Below are 27,163 nucleotides of genomic sequence, written 5' to 3' on the forward strand. Positions count from 1 at the left end.
TTTTGCTTTTATTCAGATAGCGGTGAGACGCTCCTCCACAGGTGTGAACGCCAGAACTTGCCAGGTGCATGCCCTCAATTCATTGTCCTTCAAACGTTTGCCATGGTCGTCATCAATAGAAAGTGTATTTATCCGAGGCTTGTTGGTATATTTCATTGGAGTATGATTTTACGTGACGGGTCCCAAGCCCAGCGCACAACCCGCTCAGCGGGGCACAGTGTTTCGTTTATAACGAGCTAGATGGACAAAAACAAAGTTCTTATTCCAAGAAAAGTGTAATGAGAAATGAAAGAAAACAAACAAAATAACGAGACTTTTGCTTTTTGTTGATATTTTTGCTCATGTATATTGAGTAATTGAAGTAAGAGGGCAGGAGTGGCCGTAAAATGCATTGATTAATTTGCAAGTTCTTGTTGAATATTAAGCTTCATATTTCTTTTAAGTGAACACTTTTATATAATTTTTTTGATGGATTCTAAACTCGAAGTCAAGTAAAATTTTTTAATAGTAATTCTTTCGCAACTAGAGTATTTTCAATGTATTTAATATTCCGTTATTAAGAAGAAAAGGTATTTTTTCTATATTTTAAGCGCAGTTTCGGCGTCGGATTCGTGCTCGGAGGGAGACTTTGTCGCCAAGTTCTGGCGTTCACACCTGTGGAGGAGCGTCTCACCGCTATCTGAATAAAAGCAAAATTTTTTAATATATCATTCATCTGCGCCCATGCGCCGACAGAGGAGAAAGACCATGAGATGAAAGACACTTTTTATGAACAATTAGAACGCACATACGAGCGCTGCCCCCGTCATGATATAAAGGTCGTGCTTGGCGACTTTAAAGCCAGGGTGGGCAAAGAAGGTGTTTTTGGCCCTACAGTCGGAAAGCTCAGCCTACACAATGAAACTTCTCCTAATGGACTGAGGCTGATTGACTTTGCCGGTGCTCGAAACATGGTCATATCCAGCACGAGGTTCATGCATAAAAAGTTACATCAAGCTACATGGCTGTCTCCTGATCGAAATACTCGCAATCAGATCGATCGCGTTGTGATAGACGCACCGCATGCATCCAGTGTTTTAGATTTGCGCACGATCCGAGGACCTAACATCGACTCGGACCTTTATCTCGTTGCAGCCAATATACGCACCCGCCTCAGCGCGGCTAAACCAAGGAACAAAAAACAAGGGAAAGCTAGACATCGAAAAGCTTCAATCACAATAGACTGTCAATGATTTCGCAACTCGACTCTCACACGTGCTCTCTGAGAGCACAACTCAGCCTGAAGGAAAACAGGAGCAGTGGCGGCATATCTCCAAAGAATTTTGTACTGCCTCCGAGGAAAAAATTGGTTACCGGCGGCCACGGAAAAACAACTGGTGCGATAAAGAATGCCGTGTTGCAACCGAAAGAAAAGACGCCGCCTACAGGGCTACGTTAAAAGCGAACGCAACAAGAGGAGTGTGTGAACGCTATCGTGAGTTGAAAAGGGAAGCGAGACGCCTTTACAGGAAGAAAAAAAAAAAATAAGTAGAAAGGCGTGAGTGCTGCCACCGGGAATAACGCTCGAAAAGTTTACCAAAAAATACGGCGACAGACGGAAGGTTTTAAGACCGGGGCAAACTCCTGTAGGAACGAAAACGACGACCTTGTAACTGATGTCCAGAGAGTGTTTAGATTATGGAGGGAACACTTCTGTGCTCTGTTAAATGGAGGCAACGATTCACCGTGCAGAGATGACGAACCCGATCCCGCAATCGATGATGATGGAATATATATCCCCCCGTCCGATTATAACGAAGTTAAAATAGCAATAACCAGATTGAAAAATAACAAGGCCGTGGGCGCTGATGGATTGCGTGCCAAGCTATTCAAGTACGGCGGCGAGGAGTTGGTAAGGCGCATGCAGCAGCTTCTTAGCAAAATATGGGCGGAAGAGTGCATGCCCGACGGTTGGAATCTAAGTGTTCCTTGCCCAGTCCACAAGAAGGTCTGTGCAGAATGACATTGAGCAACACCATCAACTCAGTCAGATTTGGAAAGGACCTCTCCGAGCCGTTCCAAACTAAACGAGGTTTCAGACAGGGTGAGCCCCTATTGTGCTATTTCTTTAATTTGATGCTGGAGAAAATTATACTAGCTTAACCGCTCTGGAACAATATTCCATAAAAGCGTTCAATTACTGGCATGTGCTGATGACATTGATATCATCGGCCTAAACACCCGCGCTGTTAGTTCTGCTTACTCCAAACTGGAAATAGAAGCGGTAAAGATGGGTTTGATGGTGAATGAGGACGAAACGAAGTACCTGCTGCACATCGAGCAGAGTCAGCGCATATGCGCCTTGGCAACCATGCTACTGTTGGCAGCCATAATTTTGAAATAGTAAAAGACTTCGTTTATTTGGGAACCAGCATCAACACTAGCAACAACATCAGCTCTGAAATCCAGCGAAGAATCACTCTTGGCAATAAATGCTACTTTGGACTAGGTAGGCAATTGAAAAGTAAAGTCCTCTCTCGGCAAAAGAAAATCATACTCTACAAGTCACTTATCGTACCCGTCCTGCTATATGGGGCAGAAGCATGGACCATGACAACAGAAGAAGAAGCGGCTTTGGGAGTGTTCGAAAGAAAAGTTCTTCGAAAGATTTATGAACCTCTACGCGGTTGCGATGGCGAGTACCGAAGAAGATTTAATGATGAGCTGTACGAGCTATACGCAGACATCCACATAGTCCAGCGAATTAAAACGCAGCGGGTGCTCTGGCTAGGCCATGTTATGCGAATGAAAGATGATGATCCGGCCAAGAAAGTATTTCTATCGGAACCCGCCTATGGAAGCAGAGGTAGAGAGCGGCCCCCACTCCGTTGGAAGGACCAGGGGGAAAACGATTTAAACTCCCTTGGTGTGACCAATTGGCGCCAGTCGGCGGAGCGAAGGAGCGACTGGCGCGTCTTGTTGGACGGCCATAACCGTTTAGACGGTTAAGCGCCAATTAAGTAAGTAAGTAAAATTGATTTTATCACAAGTGGGTGGTGCCACTTTTTTGGATTTTATGTTTTGCGTCATAAAAGCAAACCACCTACCAAATTCCATTAGGGTAACGGTATTCGTTTTTCAATTATCTCGTTTTTTCCTTTTTTTAAATTTTCGATATCAGAAAAAAGGGCGTGGTCATCATCCGATTTCTCTCATTTTCAATACCAATCTATACTGAGTTATCTCAATATTTGCTGAAGATATCTGGTTATCGGCCACCGTGGTGTGATGTTAGCGTGCTCCGCCTACCACACCGGATGCCCTGGGTTCAAACCCCGGGCAAAGCAACTCAAAAATTTTAGAAATAAGGTTTTTCAATTAGAAGAAAATTTTTTTAAGCGGGGTCGCCCCTCGGCAGTGTTTGGCAAGCGCTCCTGGTGTATTTCTGCCATGAAAAGCTCTCAGTGAAAACTCATCTGCCTTGCAGATGCCGTTCGGAGTCGGCATAAAATCATGTAGGTCCCGTCCGGCCAATTTGTAGGGAAAAATAAGAGGAGCACGACGCATATTGGAAGAGAAGCTCGGCCTTAGATCTCTTTGGGGGTTATCGCGCCTTACATATATATTTTTTTTTTATCTGGTTATCGGATGGACGGGTGGACGGACATGGCTTAATCAATTTTTTTTATGATTTTGATATATGGAAGTCTATATCTACCTCGATTCCCTTATACCTGTACAACCAACCGCTATGTTACCAAAGTTAATATACTCTGTATGCAGCTGCTGTGCGAAGTCCGTATAAAACATGAAGGTGTCGTCCCGTTGTTGGAAAAAATTCAAAAAGGAGCTCGACGCAAATTTGAAGAGAAGCTCGGCATAAATCTTCTCAGAGGATTATTTGAATTAATTTTTTAAGTCTACACTTGCATATAAAACAAGCAAAGAAGGCTTAGTTCGGGTGTAACCGAACATTACATACTCAGCTGAGAGCTTTGGAGACAAAATAAGGGAAGGAAAATCACCATGTAGGAAAATGAACCCAGGGTAACCCTGGAATGTGTTTGTATGACATGGGTATCAAATGGAAGGTATTAAAGAGTATTTTAAAAGGGGTGGGCCATAGTTCTATAGGTTTATGCCATTTCGGGGTGTCGCCATAAAGGCGGACCAGGGGTGCTTGTACGATATGGGTATCAAATGAAAGATGGTAATGAGTGTTTTGAAAGGCAGTTATCCTTAGTTCTATAGGTGGTCGCCTTTTCGAGGTATCGACATAATAGTAGACCAGGAGTGACCCTAGAATGCGTTTGTACGATATGGGTACCAAATGAAAGGTGCTAATGATTCGTTATCGAAAAAGTGGGCGAGGTCAGAGTCGGATTTCGGCCATTTTTTATACCAAGATAAAGTGAGTTCAGATAAGTACGTGAACTAAGTTTAGTAAAGACATACCGATTTTTGCTCAAGTTATCGTGTTAAGGGCCGAGGGGAAGGACAGACGGTCGACCGTGTATAAAAACTGGGCGTGGCTTCAACCGATTTCGCCCATTTTCACAGAAAAATGTGTCATAGAAGCTTTGCCCTTACCAAATTACATAATGTTTGATAAATTTTTGTTCGATGTATGGCATTAAAAGTATTCTAGACAAATTAAATGAAAAAAGGCGGAGCCACGCCCATTTTGAAATTTTCTTTTATTTTTGTATTTTGTTGCACCATATCATTACTGGAGTTGAATTTTGACATAATTTACTTATATACTGTAAAGATATTGAATTTTTTCTTAAAATTCGACTTTAAAAAATTTTTTTTTTAAAAGGTGGGCGTTTTCTTCATCAGATTTTTCTAATTTTCATTAAGCACACATACAGTAATAGGAGTAACGTTCCTGCCAAATTTCATTATGATATCTTCAACGACTGCCAAATTTTAGCTTGCAAAACTTTGAAATTACCTTCTTTTAAAAGTGGGCGGTGCCACGCCCATTGTCCAAAATTTTACTAATTTTCGATTCTGCGTCATAAGTTCAACCCGCCTACCAAGCTTTATCGCTTTATCCGACTTTGGTAATGAATTATCGCGCTTTTTCGATTTTTTTAAATTTTCGATATCGAAAAAGTGGGCGTGGTTATAGTCCGATATCGTTAATTTTAAGTAGCGATCTGAGATAAGTGCCCGGGAACCTACATACCAAATTTCATCAATATAGCTCACAATTTACTCAAGTTATCGCGTTAACGGACAGACGGACGGACATGGCCCAATACATTTTTTTTTCGATACTGATGATTTTGATATATGGAAGTCTATATCTATCTCGATTCTTTTATATCTGTACAACCAACCGTTATCCAATCAAAGTTAATATACTTAAGTATAAAAATAGTAAAATCAGTTAGAGATGTCCAGGATTCGAGCTGACGTTCTCCAGATTACAGTGTACTCTACCCACTAAGCTATCACATCTATGTAATAAAACATCATAACACCTTATATGCATATGTAACAAAACTTTGCTAAATAAATTTAAGACAGCAGCAATTCTTACAGGTGGATATTTTAATTATTAGCTTTTCGGGTCTCGTTTCAAAACGAGAAACGACTAAAGGTTTATATTTTTAGATTTTCGAAAATTGTTGGGGTTGCTCTAAAACTGATCGCTATTAATGGGGTACCGAAACTTTCATTTTGAATGACCGAAATCAGTAATTTAAGTACTGACCGTCAGAATGTGTGATTAGAGACTAAAGATATTTTATTGCTGATAGAACTCAGTACATACAGTTTAATGCAGTGGCCATGTTAACAGGACATCTCCTAATTAGAGCCTACGGTTTGACTTTCAAGCAGCTCGAAATTTGGTATTGCAATACCAGGTTCTAACTTGGTTCTTTTCTAGAAAAAACAAGTAAGGAAGGCTAAGTTCGGGTGTAACCGAACATAACATACTCAGTTGAGAGCTATGGAGACAAAATAAGGAAAATCAATCTGGGGTAACCCTGGAATGTGGTTGTATAACATGTGTATCAAATGAAAGGTATTAAAGAGTATTTTAAGAGAGAATAGGCCATAGTTCTATGGATGAACGCCATTTAGGGATATCGCCATAAAGGTAGACCAGGGCTGACTCTAGAATTTGTTTGTACGATATGGGTATCAAATGAAAGGTGTTACTGAGCATTTTAAGAGGGAGTGGGCCTTAGGTCTATCGGTGGACGCCTTTTCGAGATGTCCCCATTAAGGTGGACCAGGGGTGATTCTATAATGTGTTTGTACGATATGGGTATCAAATGAAAGCTGTTAATGAGTATTTTGAAAAGGAGTGATCCTTAGTTCCATAGGTGGACGCCGTTTCGAGATATCGCCATAAAGGTGGACCAGGGGTGTCTCTAGAATGTGTATGTACGATATGGGAATCGAATGAAAGGTGTTACTGAGCATTTTAAGAGGGAGTGGGCATTAGGTCTATAGGTGGACGCCTTTTCGGGATATCGCCATTAGGGTGGGCCAGGGGTGACTCTAGAATGTTTGTACGGTATGGGTATCAAACGAAAGATGTTACTGAGCATTTTAAGAGGGAGTGGGCATGAGGTCTATAGGTGGACGCCTTTTCGAGATATCGTCATTAGGGTGGGCCAGGGGTGACTCTAGAATGTGTTTGTACGATATGTGCATCAAACGAAAGGTGTTACTGAGCATTTTAAGAGGGAGTGGGCATTAGGTCTATAGGTGGACGCCCTTTCGAGATATCGCCATTAGGGTGGGCCAGGGGTGACTCTAGAATGTTTGTACGATATGGGTATCAAACGAAAGGTGTTACTGAGCATTTTAAGAGGGAGTGGGCATTAGGTCTATAGGTGGACGCCTTTTCGAGATATCGCCATTAGGGTGGGCCAGGGGTGACTCTAAAATGTGTTTGTACGATATGGGTATCAAATGAAAGGTGGTAATGAGTATTTTAAAAGGGAGTAATCCTTAGTTCTATAGGTGGACGCCTTTTCGAGATGTCGCCATAAAGCTGGACCAAGGGTGACTCTAGAATGTTTGTACGATATGGGTATCAAACGAAAGGTGTTACTGAGCATTTTAAGAGGGAGTGGGCATTAGGTCTATAGGTGGACGCCTTTTCGAGATATCGCCATTAGGGTGGGTCAGGGTGACTCTAGAATGTGTTTGTACGATATGGGTATCAAATGAAAGGTGGTAATGAGTATTTTAAAAGGGAGTATTTTAAAAGGGAGTAATCCTACGATATGTGCATCAAACGAAAGGTGTTACTGAGCATTTTAAGAGGGAGTGGGCATTAGGTCTATAGGTGGACGCCCTTTCGAGATATCGCCATTAGGGTGGGCCAGGGGTGACTCTAGAATGTTTGTACGATATGGGTATCAAACGAAAGGTGTTACTGAGCATTTTAAGAGGGAGTGGGCATTAGGTCTATAGGTGGACGCCTTTTCGAGATATCGCCATTAGGGTGGGCCAGGGGTGACTCTAAAATGTGTTTGTACGATATGGGTATCAAATGAAAGGTGGTAAGGAGTATTTTAAAAGGGAGTAATCCTTAGTTCTATAGGTGGACGCCTTTTCGAGATATCGCCATAAAGGTGGACCAAGGGTGACTCTAGAATGTTTGTACGATATGGGTATCAAACGAAAGGTGTTACTGAGCATTTTAAGAGGGAGTGGGCATTAGGTCTATAGGTGGACGCCTTTTCGAGATATCGCCATTAGGGTGGGTCAGGGTGACTCTAGAATGTGTTTGTACGATATGGGTATCAAATGAAAGGTGGTAATGAGTATTTTAAAAGGGAGTAATCCTTAGTTCTATAGGTGGACGCCTTTTCGAGATGTCGCCATAAAGCTGGACCAAGGGTGACTCTAGAATGTTTGTACGGTATGGGTATCAAACGAAAGGTGTTACTGAGCATTTTAAGAGGGAGTGGGCATTAGGTCTATAGGTGGACGCCTTTTCGAGATATCGCCATTAGGGTGGGCCAGGGTGACTCTAGAATGTGTTTGTACGATATGGGTATCAAATGAAAGGTGGTAATGAGTATTTTAAAAGGGAGTAATCCTTAGTTCTATAGGTGGACGCCTTTTCGAGATATCGCCATTAGGGTGGGCCAGGTGTGACTCTAGAATGTTTGTACGATATGGGTATCAAACGAAAGGTGTTACTGAGCATTTTAAGAGGGAGTGGGCATTAGGTCTATAGGTGGACGCCTTTTCGAGATATCGCGATTAGGGTGGGACAGGGGTGACTCTAGAATGTTTGTACGATATGGGTATCAAACGAAAGGTGTTACTGAGCATTTTAAGAGGGAGTGTACATTAGGTCTATAGGTGGACGCCTTTTCGAGATATAGCCATTAGGGTGGGCCAGGGGTGACTCTAGAATGTTTGTAGGATATGGGTATCAAACGAAAGGTGTTACTGAGCATTTTAAGAGGGAGTGGACATTAGGTCTATAGGTGGACGCCTTTTCGAGATATCGCCATTAGGGTGGGCCAGGGTGACTCTAGAATGTGTTTGTACGATATGGGTATCAAATGAAAGGTGGTAATGAGTATTTTAAAAGGGAGTAATCCTTAGTTCTATAGGTGGATGCCTTTTCGAAATATCGCCATTAGGGTGGGCCAGGTGTGACTCTAGAATGTTTGTACGATATGGGTATCAAACGAAAGCTGTTACTGAGCATTTTAAGAGGGAGTGGGCATTAGGTGTATAGGTGGACGCCTTTTCGAGATATTGCCATTAGGGTGGGCCAGGGGTGACTCTAGAATGTTTGTACGATATGGGTATCAAACGAAAGGTGTTACTGAGCATTTTAAGAGGGAGTGGACACTAGGTCTATAGGTGGACGCCTTTTCGAGATATCGCCATTAGGGTGGGCCAGGGGTTACTCTAGAATGTTTGTACGATATGGGTATCAAACGAAAGGTGTTACTAGCATTTTAAGAGAGAGGGGGCATTAGTTCTATAGGTGGACGCCTTTTCGAGATATCGCCATTAGGGTGGGACAGGGGTGACTCTGGTATGTTTTTGTACGATATGGATATCAAATTAAAGGTATTAATGAGGGTTTTAAAAGCGAGTGGCCCTTAGATGTATATGTGAAGGCGTTCTCGTGATATCCACCAAAATGTGGACCAGGTGATCCAGAAAATCATCTGTCGGGTACTGCTAATTTATTTATATATGCAATACCACTAACAGTATTCCTGCCAAGATTCCAAGGGCTGTTGATTTCGCCTTGTAGAACTTTTTCATTTTCTTCTACTTAATATGGTAGGTGTCACACCCATTTTACAAAGATTTTTCCAAAGTTATATTTTGCGTCAACAAACCAATCCAGTTACCATGTTTCATCCCTTTTTTCGTATTTGGTATAGAATTATGGCATTTTTTTCATTTTTCGTAATTTTCGATATCGATAAAGTGGGCGTGGTTATGGCCAGATTTCGCCCATTTTTTATACCAAGAAAAAGTGAGCTCAGGTAAGTACGTGGGCTAAGTTTAGTAAAGATATATCGGATTTTGCTCAAGTTATTGTGTTAATGGCCGAGCGGAAGGACAGACGGTGGACTGTGTATAAAAACTGGGCGTGGCTTCCACCGATTTCGCCCATTTTCACAGAGAACAGTTACCGTCATAGAATCTATGCTCCTACCAAATTTGAGAAGGATTGGTAAATTTTTGTTCGACTTATGGCAATAAAAGTATTCTAGACAAACTAAATGAAAATGGGCGGAGCCACGCCCATTTTGAAATTTTCTTTTATTTTTGTATTTTGTTGCATCATATCATTACTGGAGTTGAATTTTGACTTAATTTACTTATATACAGTAAAGATATTAAATTTTTTGTTAAAATTTGAATTAAAAAATTTTTTTTTTTAAAAAGCGGGCGTGTTCTTAATCCAATTTTGCTAATTTTTATTTAGCACATATAGAGTAATAGTAGTAACGTTCCTGCCAAATTTCATCAAGATATCTTCAACGACTGCCAAATTACAGCTTGCAAAACTTTTAAATTACTTTCTTGTAAAAGTGGGCGGGGCCACGCCCATTGTCCAAAATCTTACTAATTTTCTATTCTGCGTCATAGCGTCAACCCATCTACCAAGTTTCGTCGCTTTATCTGTCTTTTGTAATGAGTTATGGCACTTTTTCGGTTTTTCGAAATTTTCGATATCGAAAAAGTGGGCGTGGTTATAGTCCGATATCGTTCATTTTAAATAGCGATCTGAGATGAGTGCTCAGGAACCTACATACCAAATTTCATCAAGATACCTCAAAATTTACTCAAGTTATCGTGTTAACGGACGGACGGACGGACGGACATGGCTCAATCAAATTTTTTTTCGATCCTGATTATTTTGATATATGGAAGTCTATATCTATCTCGATTCCTTTATATATGTACAACCAACCGTTATCCAATCAAACTTAATATACTCTGTGAGCTCTGCTCAACTGAGTATAAAAACAACGCGAAACCACTTTGGTCACATCATTAACATGTGCTCGTCGTGAATTTCGGCTGCAAGAATACGTTTGTTTTGGATGGGTATTCATTCCATAATTATACTCAGTTGAGCAGAGCTCACAGAGTATATTAACTTTGATTGGATAACGGTTGGTTGTACAGGTATAAAGGAATCGAGATAGATATAGACTTCCATATATCAAAATCATCAGTATCGAAAAAAAATTTGATTAAGCCATGTCCGTCCGTCCGCCCGTCCGTCCGTCCGTCTGTCCCTTAACACGATAACTTGAGTAAATTTTGAGATATCTTGACGAAATTTGGTATGTAGATTCCTGGGCGCGCATCTCAGATCGCTATTTAAAATGAACGATATCGGACTATAACCACGCCCACTTTTACAATATCGAAAATTTCGAAAAATCGAAAAATTGCGATAATTCATTACCAAAGAGGGATAAAGCGATGAAACTTGGTAGGTGCGTTGAACTTATGACGCAGAATAGAAAATAAGTAAAATTTTGGACAATGGGCATGGCACCGCCCATTTTTGAAAGAAGGTAATTTAGAAGTTTTGCAAGCTGTAATTTGGCAGTCGTTGAAGATATCATGATGAAATTTTGCTGGAACGTTACTCCTATTACTATATGTATGCCTAAAAAAAAATTTGAAAAATCGGAGAACGACCACGCCCGCTTTTAAAAAAAATTTTTTTTAAAGAGAAATTTTTACAAAAAATTTAATATCTTTACAGTATATAAGTAAATTATGTCAACATTCAACTCCAGTAATGATATGGTGCAAAAAAATACAAAAATAAAAGAAAATTTCAAAATGGGCGTGGCTCCGCCCTTTTTCATTTGATTTGTCTAGGATACATTTAATGCCATAAGTCGGACAAAAATTTACCAATCCTTGTGCAATTTGGTAGCGGCTTAGATTCTAGGACAGTAACTGTTTTCTGTGAAAAAGGGCGAAATCGGTTGAAGCCACGCCCAGTTTTAATACACAGTCGACCGTCTGTCCTTCCGCTCGGCCATTAACACGATAACTTGAGCAAAAATCGATATATCTTTACTAAACTCAGTTCACATAATTACCTGAACTCACTTTCTATTGGTATAAAAAATGGCCGAAATCTGACTATGACCACGCCCACTATCGATATCGAAAATTAAGAAAAATGAAAAAAGTGCCATAATTCTATACCAAATACGAAAAAAGGGTTGAAACATGGTAACTGGATTGGTTTATTGACGCAAAATATAACTTTAGAAAAAAACTTTGTAAAATAGGTGTGACACCTACCATATTAAGTAAAAGAAAATGAAAAAGTTCTGCAGGGCGAAATCAAAAGCCCTTGGAATCATGGCAGGAATACTGTTCGTGGTATTACATATATAAATAAATTAGCGGCACCCGACAGATGATGTTCTGGGTCACCCTGGTCCACATTTTGGTCGATATCTCGAAAACGCCTTCACATATACAACTACCACCACTCCCTTTTAAAATTCTTATTAATACCTTTAATTTGACACCCATATTGTTAAAACACATTATAGAGTCACCCCTGTCCACCTTTATGGCGATATATCGAAAAGGCGTCCACCTATAGAACTAAGGCCCACTCTCTTTTAAAATACTCATTATCACCTTTCGTTTGATACCCATAATGTACAAACGCATTCTAGAGTCAACCCTGGTCCACCTTTATAACGATATCCCGAAAAGGCGTCCACCTATAGTATTAAGGCCCACACCCTTTTTAAATGCTCGTTAACACCTTTCATTTGATACCCATATCGTACAAATTAATTCTAGAGTCACCCCTGGTCCACCTTTATGGCGATATCTCGAAAAGACGTCCACCCATAGAACTAAGGCACACCCACTTTTAAAATACCCATTAACACCTTTATTTGATACCCATATCGTACAAACAAATTCTAGAGTCATCCCTGGTCCACCTTTATGGCGATATCTCAAAAAGGCGTCCACCCATAGAACTAAGGCACACCCACTTTTAAAATACCCATTAACACCTTTATTTGATACCCTTATCGTACAAATTAATTCTAGAGTCACACCTGGTCCACCTTTATGGCGATATCTCGAAAAGGCGTCCACCTATAGAACTAAGGCCCACTCCCTTTTAAAATACTCATTAACACCTTTCGTTTGATACCCATATTGTACAAACGCATTCTAGAGTCACCCCTGGTCCCCCTTAATGGCGATATCTCGAAAAGGCGTCCACCTATAGAACTAAGGCCCACTCCCTTTTAAAATACTCATTAACACCTTTCGTTTGATACCCATATTGTACAAACGCATTCTAGAGTCATCCCTGGTCCACCTTTATGGCGATATCTAGAAAAGGCGTCCACCCATAGAACTAAGGCCCACCCACTTTTAAAATACTCATTAGCACCTTTCATTTGATACCCATATCGTACAAATTAATTCTAGAGTCACCCCTGGTCCACCTTTATGGCAATATCTCGAAAAGGCGTCCACCCATAGAACCAAGGCCCACCCACTTTTAAAATACTCATTAGCACCTTTCATTTGATACCCATATCGTACAAATTAATTCTAGAGTCACCCCTGGTCCACCTTTATGGCGATATCTCAAAAAGGCGGCCACCCATAGAACTAAGGCCCACCCACTTTTAAAATACTCATTAACACCTTTCATTTGATACCCATATCGTACAAACTAATTCTAGAGTCACCCCTGGTCCACCTTTATGGCGATATCTCGAAAAGGCGTCCACCTATAGAACTAAGGCCCACTCCCTTTTAAAATACTCATTAACACCTTTCGTTTGATACCCATATTGTACAAACGAATTCTAGAGTCATCCCTGGTCCACCTTTATGGCGATATCTCGAAAAGGCGTCCACCCATAGAACTAAGGCCCACCCACTTTTAAAATACTCATTAACACCTTTCATTTGATACCCATATCGTACAAATTAATTCTAGAGTCACCCCTGGTCCACCTTTATGGCGATATCTCGAAAATGCGTCCACCCATAGAAATAAGGCCCACTCCCTTTTGAAATACTCCTTAACACCTTTCATTTGATGCCCATATCGAACAAATAAATTCCAGAGTAACCCATGGTCCACCTTTATGGCGATATCTCGAAAAGCCGTCCACCTATAGAACTATGGCCCACTCCCTCTTAAAATACTCTTTAATACCTGCCATTTGATTCGCATGTCATACAAATACATTCCAGGGTTACCCGAGGTTCATTTTCCTACATGGTGATTTTCTCTTATTTTGTCTCCATAGCTCTCAACTGAGTATGTAATGTTCGGTTACACCCGAACTTAGGCTTCCTTACTTGTTTTTAAATAAAAGCACATAGTAAATATTTTTTTCTTTTTTGTGCTTAGATATATTTAAATATTTCAATCTTGTGAACTTAGCTTGCATCTATGAGAACACATTTACTTAATTAAAGCCCTTAATTTTCAAAGTTTAGTTATGTATTTACAGTGCAAACAGCATGTTAAATTTAAAATAATTTTAAGTAGTTGACATTACTCGTCATCACAGCCTTTAAGTGCAGTATGTCAATATAAAGAAAAACAGAGGTACGTGAAAAGCAAAAACCCCACGTAAATTACACTCAGGACATGCTCAAGAAAAATTTCGTTTGTCAAACTTTCTTTTGCAGCCTGAAGCTCTCTACTTATATTTCTCGAATTTCTACTTATATTTAATTGTTTTAAACGTAAACCGAGAAAAGTGATACACACATTTGTTTAAATATAACTGATTTTTCTATTGAATCAGAAATCTCTGATTCACTTTTATATTTCAACAGTTTTCATTGGTATTCTTAGGGTGACATTAACAATTGTTAGTTGACAAACCAAATCAAGGCAGCCTCCGTGATGTGATGGTACCCTACAAAAATCGCGAGTACTCCATGCATGCATACAAAAAATATGGTCCAATTAACATTGCGATGTCCTAGGACTGGACCATATACTCCAGCTCCGCATTACATCAGATTAATCCATGGAGTACCCACAGTCCAATAAACATCGTGTAGTGTTTACAATCGTTAAAAACGAGCAATGATCGGCTTACAATGTGTTCGTGTAGAAACATGAGTTGGTCCATTGCTGCATTACAGTGGAGTATAATGGTAAGTACTACAGTGGACCACATGATCCAACGATTTTTGCAGGGTAGCGTGTTACGCCTACCAAACAGAAAATCCTACGATCTATGCCTAGAAAAATACCAATGAAAAGAAAATTTTTTTTACGAAGTTATCGTTGATTTGGCTGTTAATTCAAAATCAACAATTTGTGCGAAGTTGATTCAAAAGCTATTTGCGATGAATAAGAATTGACAGAAATATGGGTTGTATTGAACCGTAAATGGGTTAATTTTTTCTTTATTTTCTTTATTATTTCCAAGATTGGCCATATTGATTTTCGTCCTGGGGATTTGTTGGGATGTGAATAAAGTGAACATACAAATAAGCTCATACATTTGTTTTTTTTGTGTATCTTTGTTGTAGCGTTGCCGTGTTATAGAAATGATGTGAGGGGCTATCATGCGGATCCCAAGTTGAAGTTTCATGAAAACTGTCATCAAAAATTCTTTACAAAATTTTTCTAAATGGGGCACTGGTTTGGCAAACTGTATTTGTGTTAGCAAAAATACATCTGTTTCAGCAGATGCCCTCAATAAATACAAGGCACAATAGATCTACGAGTAGATTTAGCCCAAGCTTATATTCCAATTTGTGTCGTACTCCAGTTTTTTTTTTTACAAATTGACGAGATATAGGGCCCATATGCTTTATGCAAATTCTCGGTGGGATGCATTTTCCCTGAAAAGATTTTCATGTCAGAAAGGGAAGTGCGACCTAAAGTCTGCCGAGGAGCTATCCCAGCTATAAAAATGTTTTCTAAAGAAAAAACCGTTTTCGACGTTGCTTGCCCCGGACATTGGTTCCACGTAAACAAATTGCATGGACTTCATCACTTCACAGCTAGGTTAGGTTAGGTTGAACTGGCCGGTCCATGAGGACATCACATAGAATGAATAAGTCCGTATTGTTACCAGAAGTTTGATTTAGCGACCGAACTGAGAAATCCTATCAAAAATCATATGTATGTTATAAAATATCCCTGTCCTCTTGGCAAATACTAGAAGTTTTCTAGGACCTATGCCCCTTGCTGCTTCTAGATCTGACAGCTGTATCACTCCTAATAGCTGGAGTGTTAACCTGGCAAGCGCAGGGCACGAGCAAAAAACGTGCAATATCGTTTCCTCCCCCAACCCGCACTTCCTACGTCTGCATTACTGACCAATCCTAATTTAAAAGCATGTGACGGCAGAAGGCAGTGTCCAGTCAGAATACCCGTCATAAGTCTACAGTCCTCTTTTTTTAATGATAGAAGCAACTTTTTTAGTCTAAGCTTGTCAAAACTACACATAATCTTAGACACTTTACAACCTCACGCTTGAAGCCACGCCTTTCCCGCTTGGTCGACCATGTGCACCTCTCGCCTTCTCTTAATCTCACCAAATCTAAGTGGGACGTATACGGTGCAAGCTTCAAGGGATGCGCCCTTTTTAGCTAGTTCATCCGCTCTTTCATTCCCATCTTTTCCCATATACCCTGGGACCAAATATAGATGTATGTTTTTCCCATCCCGATTCTTTCCAGGGATTGCTTACACTCTAACACACTTTTAGATGCTGTGCTACGCGAGATTATTGCCTTATTTGACTGTCAATATAAAAGTTAACACGGCTGCAGTTTAAGCTATTCTCTTAAAGTGTTTATAATGCTTTGGTTACGGCAAATACTTCCTTTTGGAAAACGCTACAATGATCTTACAGCTTGAAGAATCTGTTTATTTCCGGATCAAACAGTATACAGCAGACCCTACTCCTTCCACTACATTGGAACCATCTATGTACACATGTATCACCATTTTAGCTCCCTTGTGCCAACCATCCACCTCTATTGTGACTTTAAATACCTCCTCGGAGCGCAGATAAGGAATCAAGTAATGTGTTCGTCCTGCAATTGATGACGCTATACTACTATGGCCGTATGGTTTGACCCTCGTTGCAGTTGTTAAAGCTATGTTCTTTGCTACCAGGTCTACAGGTACAATGTGCAGAATGGCATACAGTGCGATGGCTGCGGTTGTTTTCAGGGCTCCCTTAATGCTTAGCATTGATAGCCTGCATACCTCATCTAATTTTTTGAGGTAGGTTCTTTTTTGTGTAGCTGTCCACCAAACAAGAACTCCATAGTATGGGGATAGGGTTTACAGTCGCTGAAAATTCCGATTCCGACAAACCCCACGTACAGGCCAGCATTCTTTTACATGCAGTGCCGTCGAGGCCTTCTTCGCCCTCTCCTCTACATTGAGATTCCACGACAGCTTACTGTCTATTATATGGTTCCTAGATATTTCGTGCACGGTTTCTCCTGTAGGGTTATTCCTCCTAACTTAGGCCTGATCCAATTTGGCACCTTGTACCCTTTAGTACACAAGACCATATCCGTTTTTTCTGCGTTGGCTGCCAACCGACATTAGATACCCAGGTATGAATATCCTGAAGCGCCCGATCCATCAAAGAGCTAATCGTTGGAGGACATTTTCCACTTATGACAATTGCAATGTCATCTGCATGAGCCGTAAGTTTTACGGGTCCCTTATGGAACCGCCTGAGCAGTTGATTGATGACCAGCGTTCACAGCAGAGGTGATAGCACCCCACCCTACAACGCGCCCCTGTCCACAATCCCCATTGCGAGGCAATCTTCCTGCAATTTAACATGCATCCGATCCATCTAGTTTTGGCTGGATGTACTTCAATGTTTTCAAGACCATATATGACCGCCCATTAAGAAACATTGTTCACACCTCCGAAAATGTCTAAGAAGACTCCTAGAGCATACTCCTTATATACCAGGGCTTTATTTGTGTTTAATACCCACCCTATGCAGTGCAGTGGCTACCGCCATGTCTTTGGTGTGAGTATGTTGTGTTGTGGAGGGCAGCTTTTCATCCGCGTTGGACGGTATGTACACATCTACCAGCCTCTCAAAGGTTCCGAGCAGAACTTATGTTAATCTAATGGGCCTGTAGTCTTTGGGATACATGTTTCCGCCTTTGGAAGGAAAGCTATACGAGCAGTTCTCCAATAGTGCGGTACATGATTCAGCCTTATGTCCCCATCGTATATTATTTTAAGCCATTCCACGACCGCTCTACTTGAAACTTGTAGCATGGTCGGAAATATACCATCTGGTCCCGGCGACTTAAACTTAGACTTAAATTTTCCCCGCCCATTCGATCTTGGTATCGGTTACCAAGCCCGGCACTACCTGCTCCGTGATCGAAGTGTGAGTGCGCGTAGCAAAGGTAAAATCCGCAAGACTCGCAGCACAATTGGGCGGTTTGTCCTCTTCCAACCCCTTCGTCGTGACGTCTTCTTTGTTTTAAGGCTTTTCAGACTCTCCCACTTCTTGCAAATTTCGATTATTATGCTCGGGCCATCTTTCCTGGGTTATAAATGCTGTGCTGGATGTTCCACTGTGCGACTCGCAGCACTATTTGGCTGTCGATCCTCTTCTAACACCTTCGTGGTGAAGTCCGCGTCCTCCACCTGTATATTTTTTCTGTGGATTTTGAGGTCTTTTTCGACTTCGCCCACTTCTAGCGTGTTAGGGTTGTTATCTTCGGGACATCTTTTCCTGAATCGCATGTAAAGTTTGCCTGTATCCCAGGACATATTTCCAAGCTGCGTGTACAATATATCATCCGCCTGCTTGTTATCTGGAAGAACTGACCTTGCTCCGTAGGCCGATATGCAGTAAGTGCCTTCCAATCCTGTGTATATTCGGATTCTGATTCTGCAGAAGCGGCGTATCCTCCAACTTCATCACTCATGGTATCTATACTTTGACTTTGATACCGCTTTTCAAACACGGTGTTCATTGAATCTCCACTACTCACACTCTCCGAGTCCGACGCATCACTTAATGCGCTTTTATCGTCCTTGGCTTGCGACTCAGTCCTCCCCTTACCATTGTCCTTATTTAGATTAGATATTGAGTGGTCCATCTTGCTCGTACGACCACCTGCCCAACAAGGCCGGCTCAGCGGTCCAGTATAAAATTGGCTATAAATCGTTCAATAGACGCGGTCCGCATAACACCCTGGATTAGTAAGAAGAACTGGTCACCGATATCCCGCCACCATCCTATGAGGCGATACGGCGCAGATGAGAGTCTCAAAGCGCTCCGCCTCATAGTTGGGCGCTATGGAGTTCAGCTAAGCCCTCACATCAACGACAAGCTGCCTACCCTAGTGAGAGCACTTCACAGCTATATCGCTCCAAGTTATTATTATTTTTATTATTGTTGTATTGTTGGCGGCCACCGTGGTGTGATGGTAGCGTGCTCCGCCTATCACACCGTATGCCCTGGCTTCGCACCCCGGGCAAAGCAACATCAAAATTTTAGAAATAAGGTTTTCAATTAGAAGAAAATTTTTCTAAGCGGGGTCGCCCCTCGGCAGTGTATGGCAAGCGCTCCGGGTGTATTTCTGCCATGAAAAGCTCTCAGTGAAAACTCATCTGCCTTGCAGATGCCTTTCGTAGTCGGCATAAGACATGTAGGTCCCGTCCGGCCAATTTGTAGGGAAAATCAAGAGGAGCACGACGCAAATTGGAAGAGAAGCTCGGCCTTAGATCTCTTCGGAGGTTATCGCGCCTTACATTTTTTTTTTTTTTTATTGTTGTATTCCATTTGCTAAACCAACTTTGCCGAATAACTGGGCTTATAAAATTGAGATGAGAGTTGCTCAATTGTACTTTGCAAATTTACTACAGAGACTTTTCGTGCCTTATTTATATTATGAACTCTCCACTTAAACTTTTTTGGTTGTCTATTCATTTTTTGTTGTTGCTGTCTATGTTGGCATGGATTTATGCTCACATAGAATTAACTATTGGGTATTGTAAGTGAAACAAAAGCCAAAAAATAAGTTCTGAGCGTTGATATATTAAAATCCTTTAACAAAAGGTTCTAGTGCAGCACAAAACTCATTAATCATAAGTCTGTATATGTCATTAGTTTACACAAATCTGGTTTAGGATAATCTAAAAGTTTTATACCTACCCAATCTTGACTCCTAATGTTACATAGTTAAGAACTAAGAAAGAAATAAATTGCTATATCTATAAGATCAAAAACTTTTTTTTTCTTGTAATAGAAGTATATTTGTACATATAAAATATGGTTTTTTCTTTGAATGAACAATATTAAAATGTTTTCAAAACTTACCTGTCATCATAAACAAATCCGGCGTTCAAGGTATTCAGATATAGCACAAAAGCAAGCGCACAGCAGCCTAAGCTCGTGTAGTCCATACTACAAAGAAGTAAACAAATATCAAAAAATATATATAAATAATGCATAAATACATATATAAAATTTAGATTTCGTAGTTATAGCTAAGTGATTTTATATCTAACAAGTAAGGAAGGTTAAGTTCGGGTGTAACCGAACATTACATACTCAGTTGAGAGCTATGGTGGCAACATAAGGGAAAATATCCATGTAGGAAAATGAACCGAGGGTAACCCTGGAATGTGTTTGTATGATATGTGTATCAAATGAAAGGTGTTAATGAGTATTTTAAAAGGGAGTGGGCCTTAGTTCTATATGTGAAAGCCTTTTCGAGATATCGCCATAAAGGTGGACCAGGGGTGACTCTAGAATTTGTTTGTACTATATGGGTATGAAGTGAAAGGTGTTAATGAGTATTTTAAAAGGGAGTGGGCCTTAGTTCCATAGGTGGATGCCCTTTCGAGATATCGCCATAAAGGTGGGCCAGGGGTGATCCTAGAATTTTTTTGTACGATATGGGTATCAAATGAAAGGTGTTAATGAGTATTTTAAAAAGGAGTGGGCCTTAGTTCTATATGTGGACGCCTTTTCGAGATATCGCCATAAACGAGGACCAGGGGTGACTCTATAATGTGTTTGTATGATATGGGTATCAAATTAAAGGTATTAATGAGGGTTTTAAAAGGGAGTGGCCCTTAGTTGTAAGGTGTTAATGAGTATTTTAAAATGGCGTGGGCCTTAGTTCTATAGGTGGACGCCTTTTCGAGATATCGCCATAAAGGTGGACCAGGGGTGACTCTAGAATTCGTTTGTACATATGGGTTTCAAATGAAAGGTGTTAATGAGTATTTTAAAAGAGCGTGGGCCTTAGTTCTATAGGTGGACGCCTTTTCGAGATATCGCCATAAAGGTGGACCAGGGGTGACTCTAGAATTTGTTTGTACGATATGGGTATCAAATGAAAGGTGTTAATGAGTATTTTAAAAGGGGTTGGGCCTTAGTTCCATAGGTGGATGCCTTTTCGAGATATCGCCATAAAGGTGGCCCAGGGGTGACTCTAGAATTTTTTTGTACGATATGGGTATCAAATGAAAGGTGTTAATGAGTATTTTAAAAAGGAGTGGGCCTTAGTTCTATATGTGGACGCTTTTTCGAGATATCGCCATAAACGTGGACCAGGGGTGACTCTAGAATGTGTTTGTATGATATGGGTATCAAATTAAAGGTATTAATGGGGGTTTTAAAAGGGAGTGGCCCTTAGTTGTATATGTGAAGGCGTTTTCGAGATATCGACCAAAATGTGGACCAGGGTGATCCAGAACTTCATCTGTCGGGTACCGCTAATTTATTTATATATGTAATACCACGAACAGTATTCCTCCCAAGATTCCAAGGGCTATTGATTTCGCCCTGCAAAAATTTTTCATTTTCTTCTACTTAATATGGTAGGTGTCACACCCATTTTACCAAGTTTTTTTCTAAAGTTATATTTTGCGTCCATATTGGCGGCAACCGTGGTGTGATGGTAGCGTGCTCCGCCTACCACACCGTATGCCCTGGGTTCGAACCCCGGGCAAAGCAACATCGAAATTTTAGAAATAAGGTTTTTAAATTAGAAGAAAATTTTTCTAAGCGGGGTCGCCCCTCGGCAGTGTTTGGCAAGCGCTCCGGGTGTATTTCTGCCATGAAAAGCTCTCAGTGAAAACTCATCTGCCTTGCAGATGCCGTTCGTAGTCGGCATAAAACATGTAGGTCCTGTCCGGCCAATTTGTAGGGAAAATCAAGAAGAGCACGACGCAACTTGGAAGAGAAGCTCGGCCTTAGATCTCTTCGGAGCTTATCGCGCCTTACATTTATTTTTTTTTTATATTTTGCGTCAATAGACCAATACAATTACCATGTTTCCTCCCTTTTTTCGTATTTGGTATATAATTATGGCATTTTTTCAATTTTCGTAATTTTCGATATCGAAAAAGTGGGCGTGGTCATAGTCGGATTTCAGCCATTTTTTACACCAATACAAAGTGAGTTCAGAAAAGTACGTGAACTGAGTTTAGTAAAGATATATCGATTTTTACTCAAGTTATCGTACTAAAGGCCGAGCGGAAGGACAGACGGTCGACTGTGTATAAAAACTGGGCGCGGCTTCAACAGATTTCCCCCTTTTTCACAGAAAACAGTTACCGTTCTAGAATCTAAGCCCCTACCAAATTTCACAAGGATTGGTAAATTTTTGTTCGACTTATGGCATTAAAGGTATCCTAGACAAATTAAATGAAAAACGGCGGAGCCACGCCCATTTTGAAATTTTCTTTTATTTTTGTATTTTGTTGCATCATATCATTACTGGAGTTGAATGTTGGCATAATTTACTTATATACTCTAAAGATATTAACTTTTCTTTTAAAATTCGAATTAAAAAAAATTTTTTTTAAAAAGTGGGCGTGGTCGTTCTCCGATTTTGCTAATTTTTAGTAAGCAGACATGTAGTAATAAGAGTAACGTTCCTGCCAAATTTCATCATGATATCTTCAACGATTGCCAAATAACAGCTTGCAAAACTTCTAAATTACCTTCTTTTAAAAGTGGGCGGTGCCATGCCCATTGTCCAAAATTTTACCATTTTTCTATTCTGCGTCATAAGTTCAACTAACTTACCAAGTTTCATCGCTTAGTCCGTATTTGGTAATGAATTATCGCACTTTTCGATTTTTCGAAATTTTCGATATCGAAAAAGTGGGTGTGGTTATTGTCCGATATCGTTCATTTTAAACAGCGATCTGAGATGTGTGCCCAGGAACCTACATACCAAATTTCGTCAAGATACCTCAAAATTTACTCAAGTTATCGTGTTAACGGACAGACGGACGGACGGACATGGCTCAATCGAATTTTTTTTCGATGCTGATGCTTTTGATATATGGAAGTCTATATCTATCTCGATTCCTTTATACCTGTACAACCAACCGTTATCCAATCAAAGTTAATATACTCTGTGAGCTCTGCTCAACTGAGTATAAAAATATTTCAATGGAACGCAAATGCTATTGTTAATGAGGAGAAGGAGATTTATGCCGAACTTTGTTTCTTCTTAAAAATACATTTTCGATGAGAAACTTTTCACGGCAGATATATGTTTGCCAAACCACTGTCGAGGGGCGAACCCGCTTAGAATAATTTTTTCTAGCAACAATATTTTAATATATAACAACTATGGTTTTGCCGGATAGAGATTTTTCGACTAAACGAATTTTGGATAATGGGTAAATCTCATAGCCGCATTCGGATATCCGGTATCCTTTGATCCTTGTCCATATTATGAATTTGTATGCACAAAGAGAACAAGAACAGACAAAGAGACAAACAAATAATGTTGAATACAGTGTCGATAATATTGGCATTACAAAGATTCCGCTTTCCTTAAATGGTCACAAACTTAAATAAAATGTTGACTTCGAACGGCATCTGCAAGCAAATAAATTCTCGTATAGAACCTTTTTATGGTGGAAATGGTTTGCCAAACCTCTGCCGAGGCTCGACCTCGCTTTGACATTTTTTTTTTAATTGTTTACTAAATATTTTGATAATGCTTTTGCCGGGCCTTGAACCCAGGACTTTTGGTGTGGTAGGTTTAGCCCACTGCCATGACACCACAGCGGCTGCAACTAAAGCAGACCTGTAAAAGTAGTGTGGAAATATGTATTTGAGTATTAAAGTTGAGAATTGGGAAATGGAATTTTTAGAACAGAATACATAAATGGGCTACGAAGAAATAGTACGGGTTGCTGCTTTTTCTATAATCTAGGTTCGGATTAAAAGGTTATGCGTTGTTTTCTACTTTGAAATAAGAACTTATTAAATAAACTTTTAAAAGGCCCGATTTTCTATGGAAGTTTCTGTCCGTGGCGCTTTTTTCCTATATCCTATCCTGGATGTCTTCTTTGTAATTAGAAGAATTATTATTAATTTGTTGTCTTCAAAACCGAGGTTGTTATTTTTGTTAAATGTATATTTTACAAGTTATTTTATATTAAATTATTATACATAGAAAACAAGTAAGTTTGGAAAAAAAAGTAATAAAAGGGAGATAAAATTTGGAATAAAACATTGCGCGATGGCGTTTCTTTTTCGATATTTTTGTTTAATTGCAGTAAAATATCGGATTAAAAATTGATCCGGTGGGGATTTATTTTTGTGCAATGTGAAGAACATAATTAAATCAAGTCTAGTCCCGCACAATTCACCTAATGACTATTTGCAGTAGTCACAAGGTCAATTGTCCTATTGCCAGCCCACCAAATATTTATATAGTTTTTGCGCATGTTGCCCCTGACTCTGGGACGCGACATGATTCAATAACAAGAGGTTTCGGATGTAGTTTTTTTTTAATCGTTGTTATTGATTAGAGAGAGAGGAGAAAACATTGATATATTCGGCAGAAAGGTAGGTATACTATTAAGTAACAATTATACGTTAAAATCTTATGTAAGAATAGATAACTGTAAGGGGAGCAGCAAGACTTAAAAAAACGTAGCCAATTAGCAATTATGAATGAATCTAGCAGTAAAGGTTCCCAAAGGCACTTCATCCAATATCCAGATAACAGGGACGTCTTAACTAAACGGAGCTCGGGATATAACATGTAAGAGTGCCATTTTAAAACTGGCATTTTCAAAGACAAAGTAGGAAAAAAGGTCTACTAATTGGAGTAGTCTTTCAATTGCTTTCGAAAGCAATGGAAACATTTTTAGAACATGGGATCAGAATAGTTACCTGATCGCTTGAGGAGGGAAATCCAATGAATTTGGTAAGCTTGAACTGGCCGGTCCATGTGTGCCTCACATAGAGTGAATGAGTCCGTAGTGTTACCAGAAGTTTGTTTAATGACCAAACTGAAAAACTCAATCAACAACCAGGACCAATGTTATGAAATAACTCAGTCCTCTTGGCAAATACAAGAAGCTTTCGAGGACCAAGCCACTTTCTGCTTCTAGCTGGAGTCTTATCCCGGCAACCGCAGGGCACTAGCACAATACCTGATCGGTAGTTCATCTGCTTTTTCATTCCCATCTATTCCGAAATGCCCTGAGACCCAATATATATATAGATGTATGCTTCTCCCTCCCCCGATTCTTTCCAGCCATTGCTTACACTCTAACACACTTTTAGATGCTGTGCTCTATGCGAGACTATTGCCTTAATTACTGCTTGGCTGTCAATTTAAAACTTGAAGCGACTGCAGCTTACGCTATTTTCTTCCAGTTTTTCTACTGCTAGGCATTACCAACCTACTACTTCCGCCTGGAAAGCACTACAATAGTCTGGTACGGCTTTAGCAAAGGCAACGTAATTAAGTCACACTCAAAAGCTACATACATGCATAAACTGACTACTTGAGACGAGTACGACTGCAGATCAAATTCTTCCCTTAAACGTGCAGTTATATTTATTTTGCAGCTCTATGCAGCGACTCAAAAGTCAATAAGAAATACTAAATATTTTTCAATCGCATTAAATATAGAATTTGTTAATACAAAAACAAGTAAGGAAGGCTAAGTTCGGGTGTAACCGAACATTACATACTCAGTTGAGAGCTATGGAGACAAAATAAGGAAAATCACCATGTAGGAAAATGAACCTAGGGTAACCCTGGAATGTGGTTGTATGACATGTGTATCAAATGGAAGGTATTAAAGAGTATTTTAAGAGAGAGTAGGCCATAGTTCTATGGATGGACGCCATTTAGGGATATCGCCATAAAGGTGGACCAGGGCTGACTCTAGAATTTGTTTGTACGATATGGGTATCAAATGAAAGGTGTTACTGAGCATTTTAAGAGGCAGTGGGCCTTAGGTCTATCGGTGGACGCCTTTTCGAGATATCGCCATTAAGGTGGACCAGGGGTGACTCTAGAATGTGTTTGTACGATATGGGTATCAAATGAAAGGTGGTAATGAGTATTTTAAAAGGGAATGGGCTTTAGTTCTATAGGTGAACGCCTTTTCGAGAAATCGCCATAAAGGTGGACCAGGGGTGACTCTAGAATATGTTTGTACGATATGGGTATCAAATGAAAGCTGTTAATGAGTATTTTGAAAAGGAGTGATCCTTAGTTCCATAGGTGGACGCCGTTTCGAGATATCGCCATAAAGGTGGACCAGGGGTGTCTCTAGAATGTGTTTGTACGATATGGGAATCAAATGAAAGGTGTTACTGAGCAGTTTAAGAGGGAGGGCGCATTAGGTCTATAGGTGGACGCCTTTTCGAGATATCGCCATTAGGGTGGGCCAGGGGTGACTCTAGAATGTGTTTGTACGATATGGGTATCAAACGAAAGGTGTTACTGAGCATTTTAAGAGGGAGTGGGCATGAGGTCTATAGGTGGACGCCTTTTCGAGATATCGTCATTAGGGTGGGCCAGGGGTGACTCTAGAATGTTTGTACGATATGGGTATCAAACGAAAGGTGTTACTGATCATTTTAAGAGGGAGTGGACATTAGGTCTATAGGTGGACGCCTTTTCGAGATATCGCCATTAGGGTGGGCCAGGGGTGACTCTAGAATGTGTTTGTACGATATGGGTATCAAACGAAAGGTGTTACTGAGCATTTTAAGAGGGAGTGGGCATGAGGTCTATAGGTGGACGCCTTTTCGAGATATCGTCATTAGGGTGGGCCAGGGGTGACTCTAGAATGTGTTTGTACGATATGGGTATCAAACGAAGGGTGTTACTGAGCATTTTAAGAGGGAGTGGGCATTAGGTCTATAGGTGGACGCCTTTTCGAGTTATCGCCATTAGGGTGGGCCAGGGGTGACTCTAGAATGTGTTTGTACGATATGGGTATCAAATGAAAGGTGGTAATGAGTATTTTAAAAGGGAGTAATCCTTAGTTCTATAGGTGGACGCCTTTTCGAGATATCGCCATAAAGGTGGACCAAGGGTGCCTCTAGAATGTTTGTACGATATGGGTATCAAACGAAAGGTGTTACTGAGCATTTTAAGAGGGAGTGGGCATTAGGTCTATAGGTGGACGCCTTTTCGAGATATCGCCATTAGGGTGGGCCAGGGTTACTCTAGAATGTGTTTGTACGATATGGGTATCAAATGAAAGGTGGTAATGAGTATTTTAAAAGGGAGTAATCCTTAGTTCTATAGGTGGACGCCTTTTCGAGATATCGTCATAAAGGTGGACCAAGGGTGACTCTAAAATGTTTGTACGATATGGGTATCAAACGAAAGGTGGTAATGAGTATTTTAAAAGGGAGTAATCCTT

General features: G+C 40.3%; 1 protein-coding gene across 32 annotated transcripts in view; it reads right to left on the reverse strand.

Annotated features, from left to right (window-relative positions):
• Tmtc2 (Transmembrane O-mannosyltransferase targeting cadherins 2) overlaps positions 1–27,163 on the reverse strand; it is a 740,743-nt gene that overhangs the window by 151,761 nt on the left and 561,819 nt on the right. For all 32 annotated transcript variants that reach the window (XR_010949712.1, XM_067766547.1, XM_067766560.1 and 29 more), the window contains one exon: positions 19,824–19,910. Coding sequence is in view for 31 of the 32 variants with exons in the window: in XM_067766547.1 (XP_067622648.1) it covers positions 19,824–19,910 (87 nt within the window). In the remaining variant the exon portion in view is untranslated. The remainder of the gene's footprint in view (positions 1–19,823; positions 19,911–27,163) is intronic.

The sequence above is a fragment of the Eurosta solidaginis genome, chromosome 2 (genome assembly GCF_040869045.1).
Source record: "Eurosta solidaginis isolate ZX-2024a chromosome 2, ASM4086904v1, whole genome shotgun sequence".
NCBI classification, from domain to species: Eukaryota; Metazoa; Arthropoda; class Insecta; order Diptera; family Tephritidae; genus Eurosta; species Eurosta solidaginis.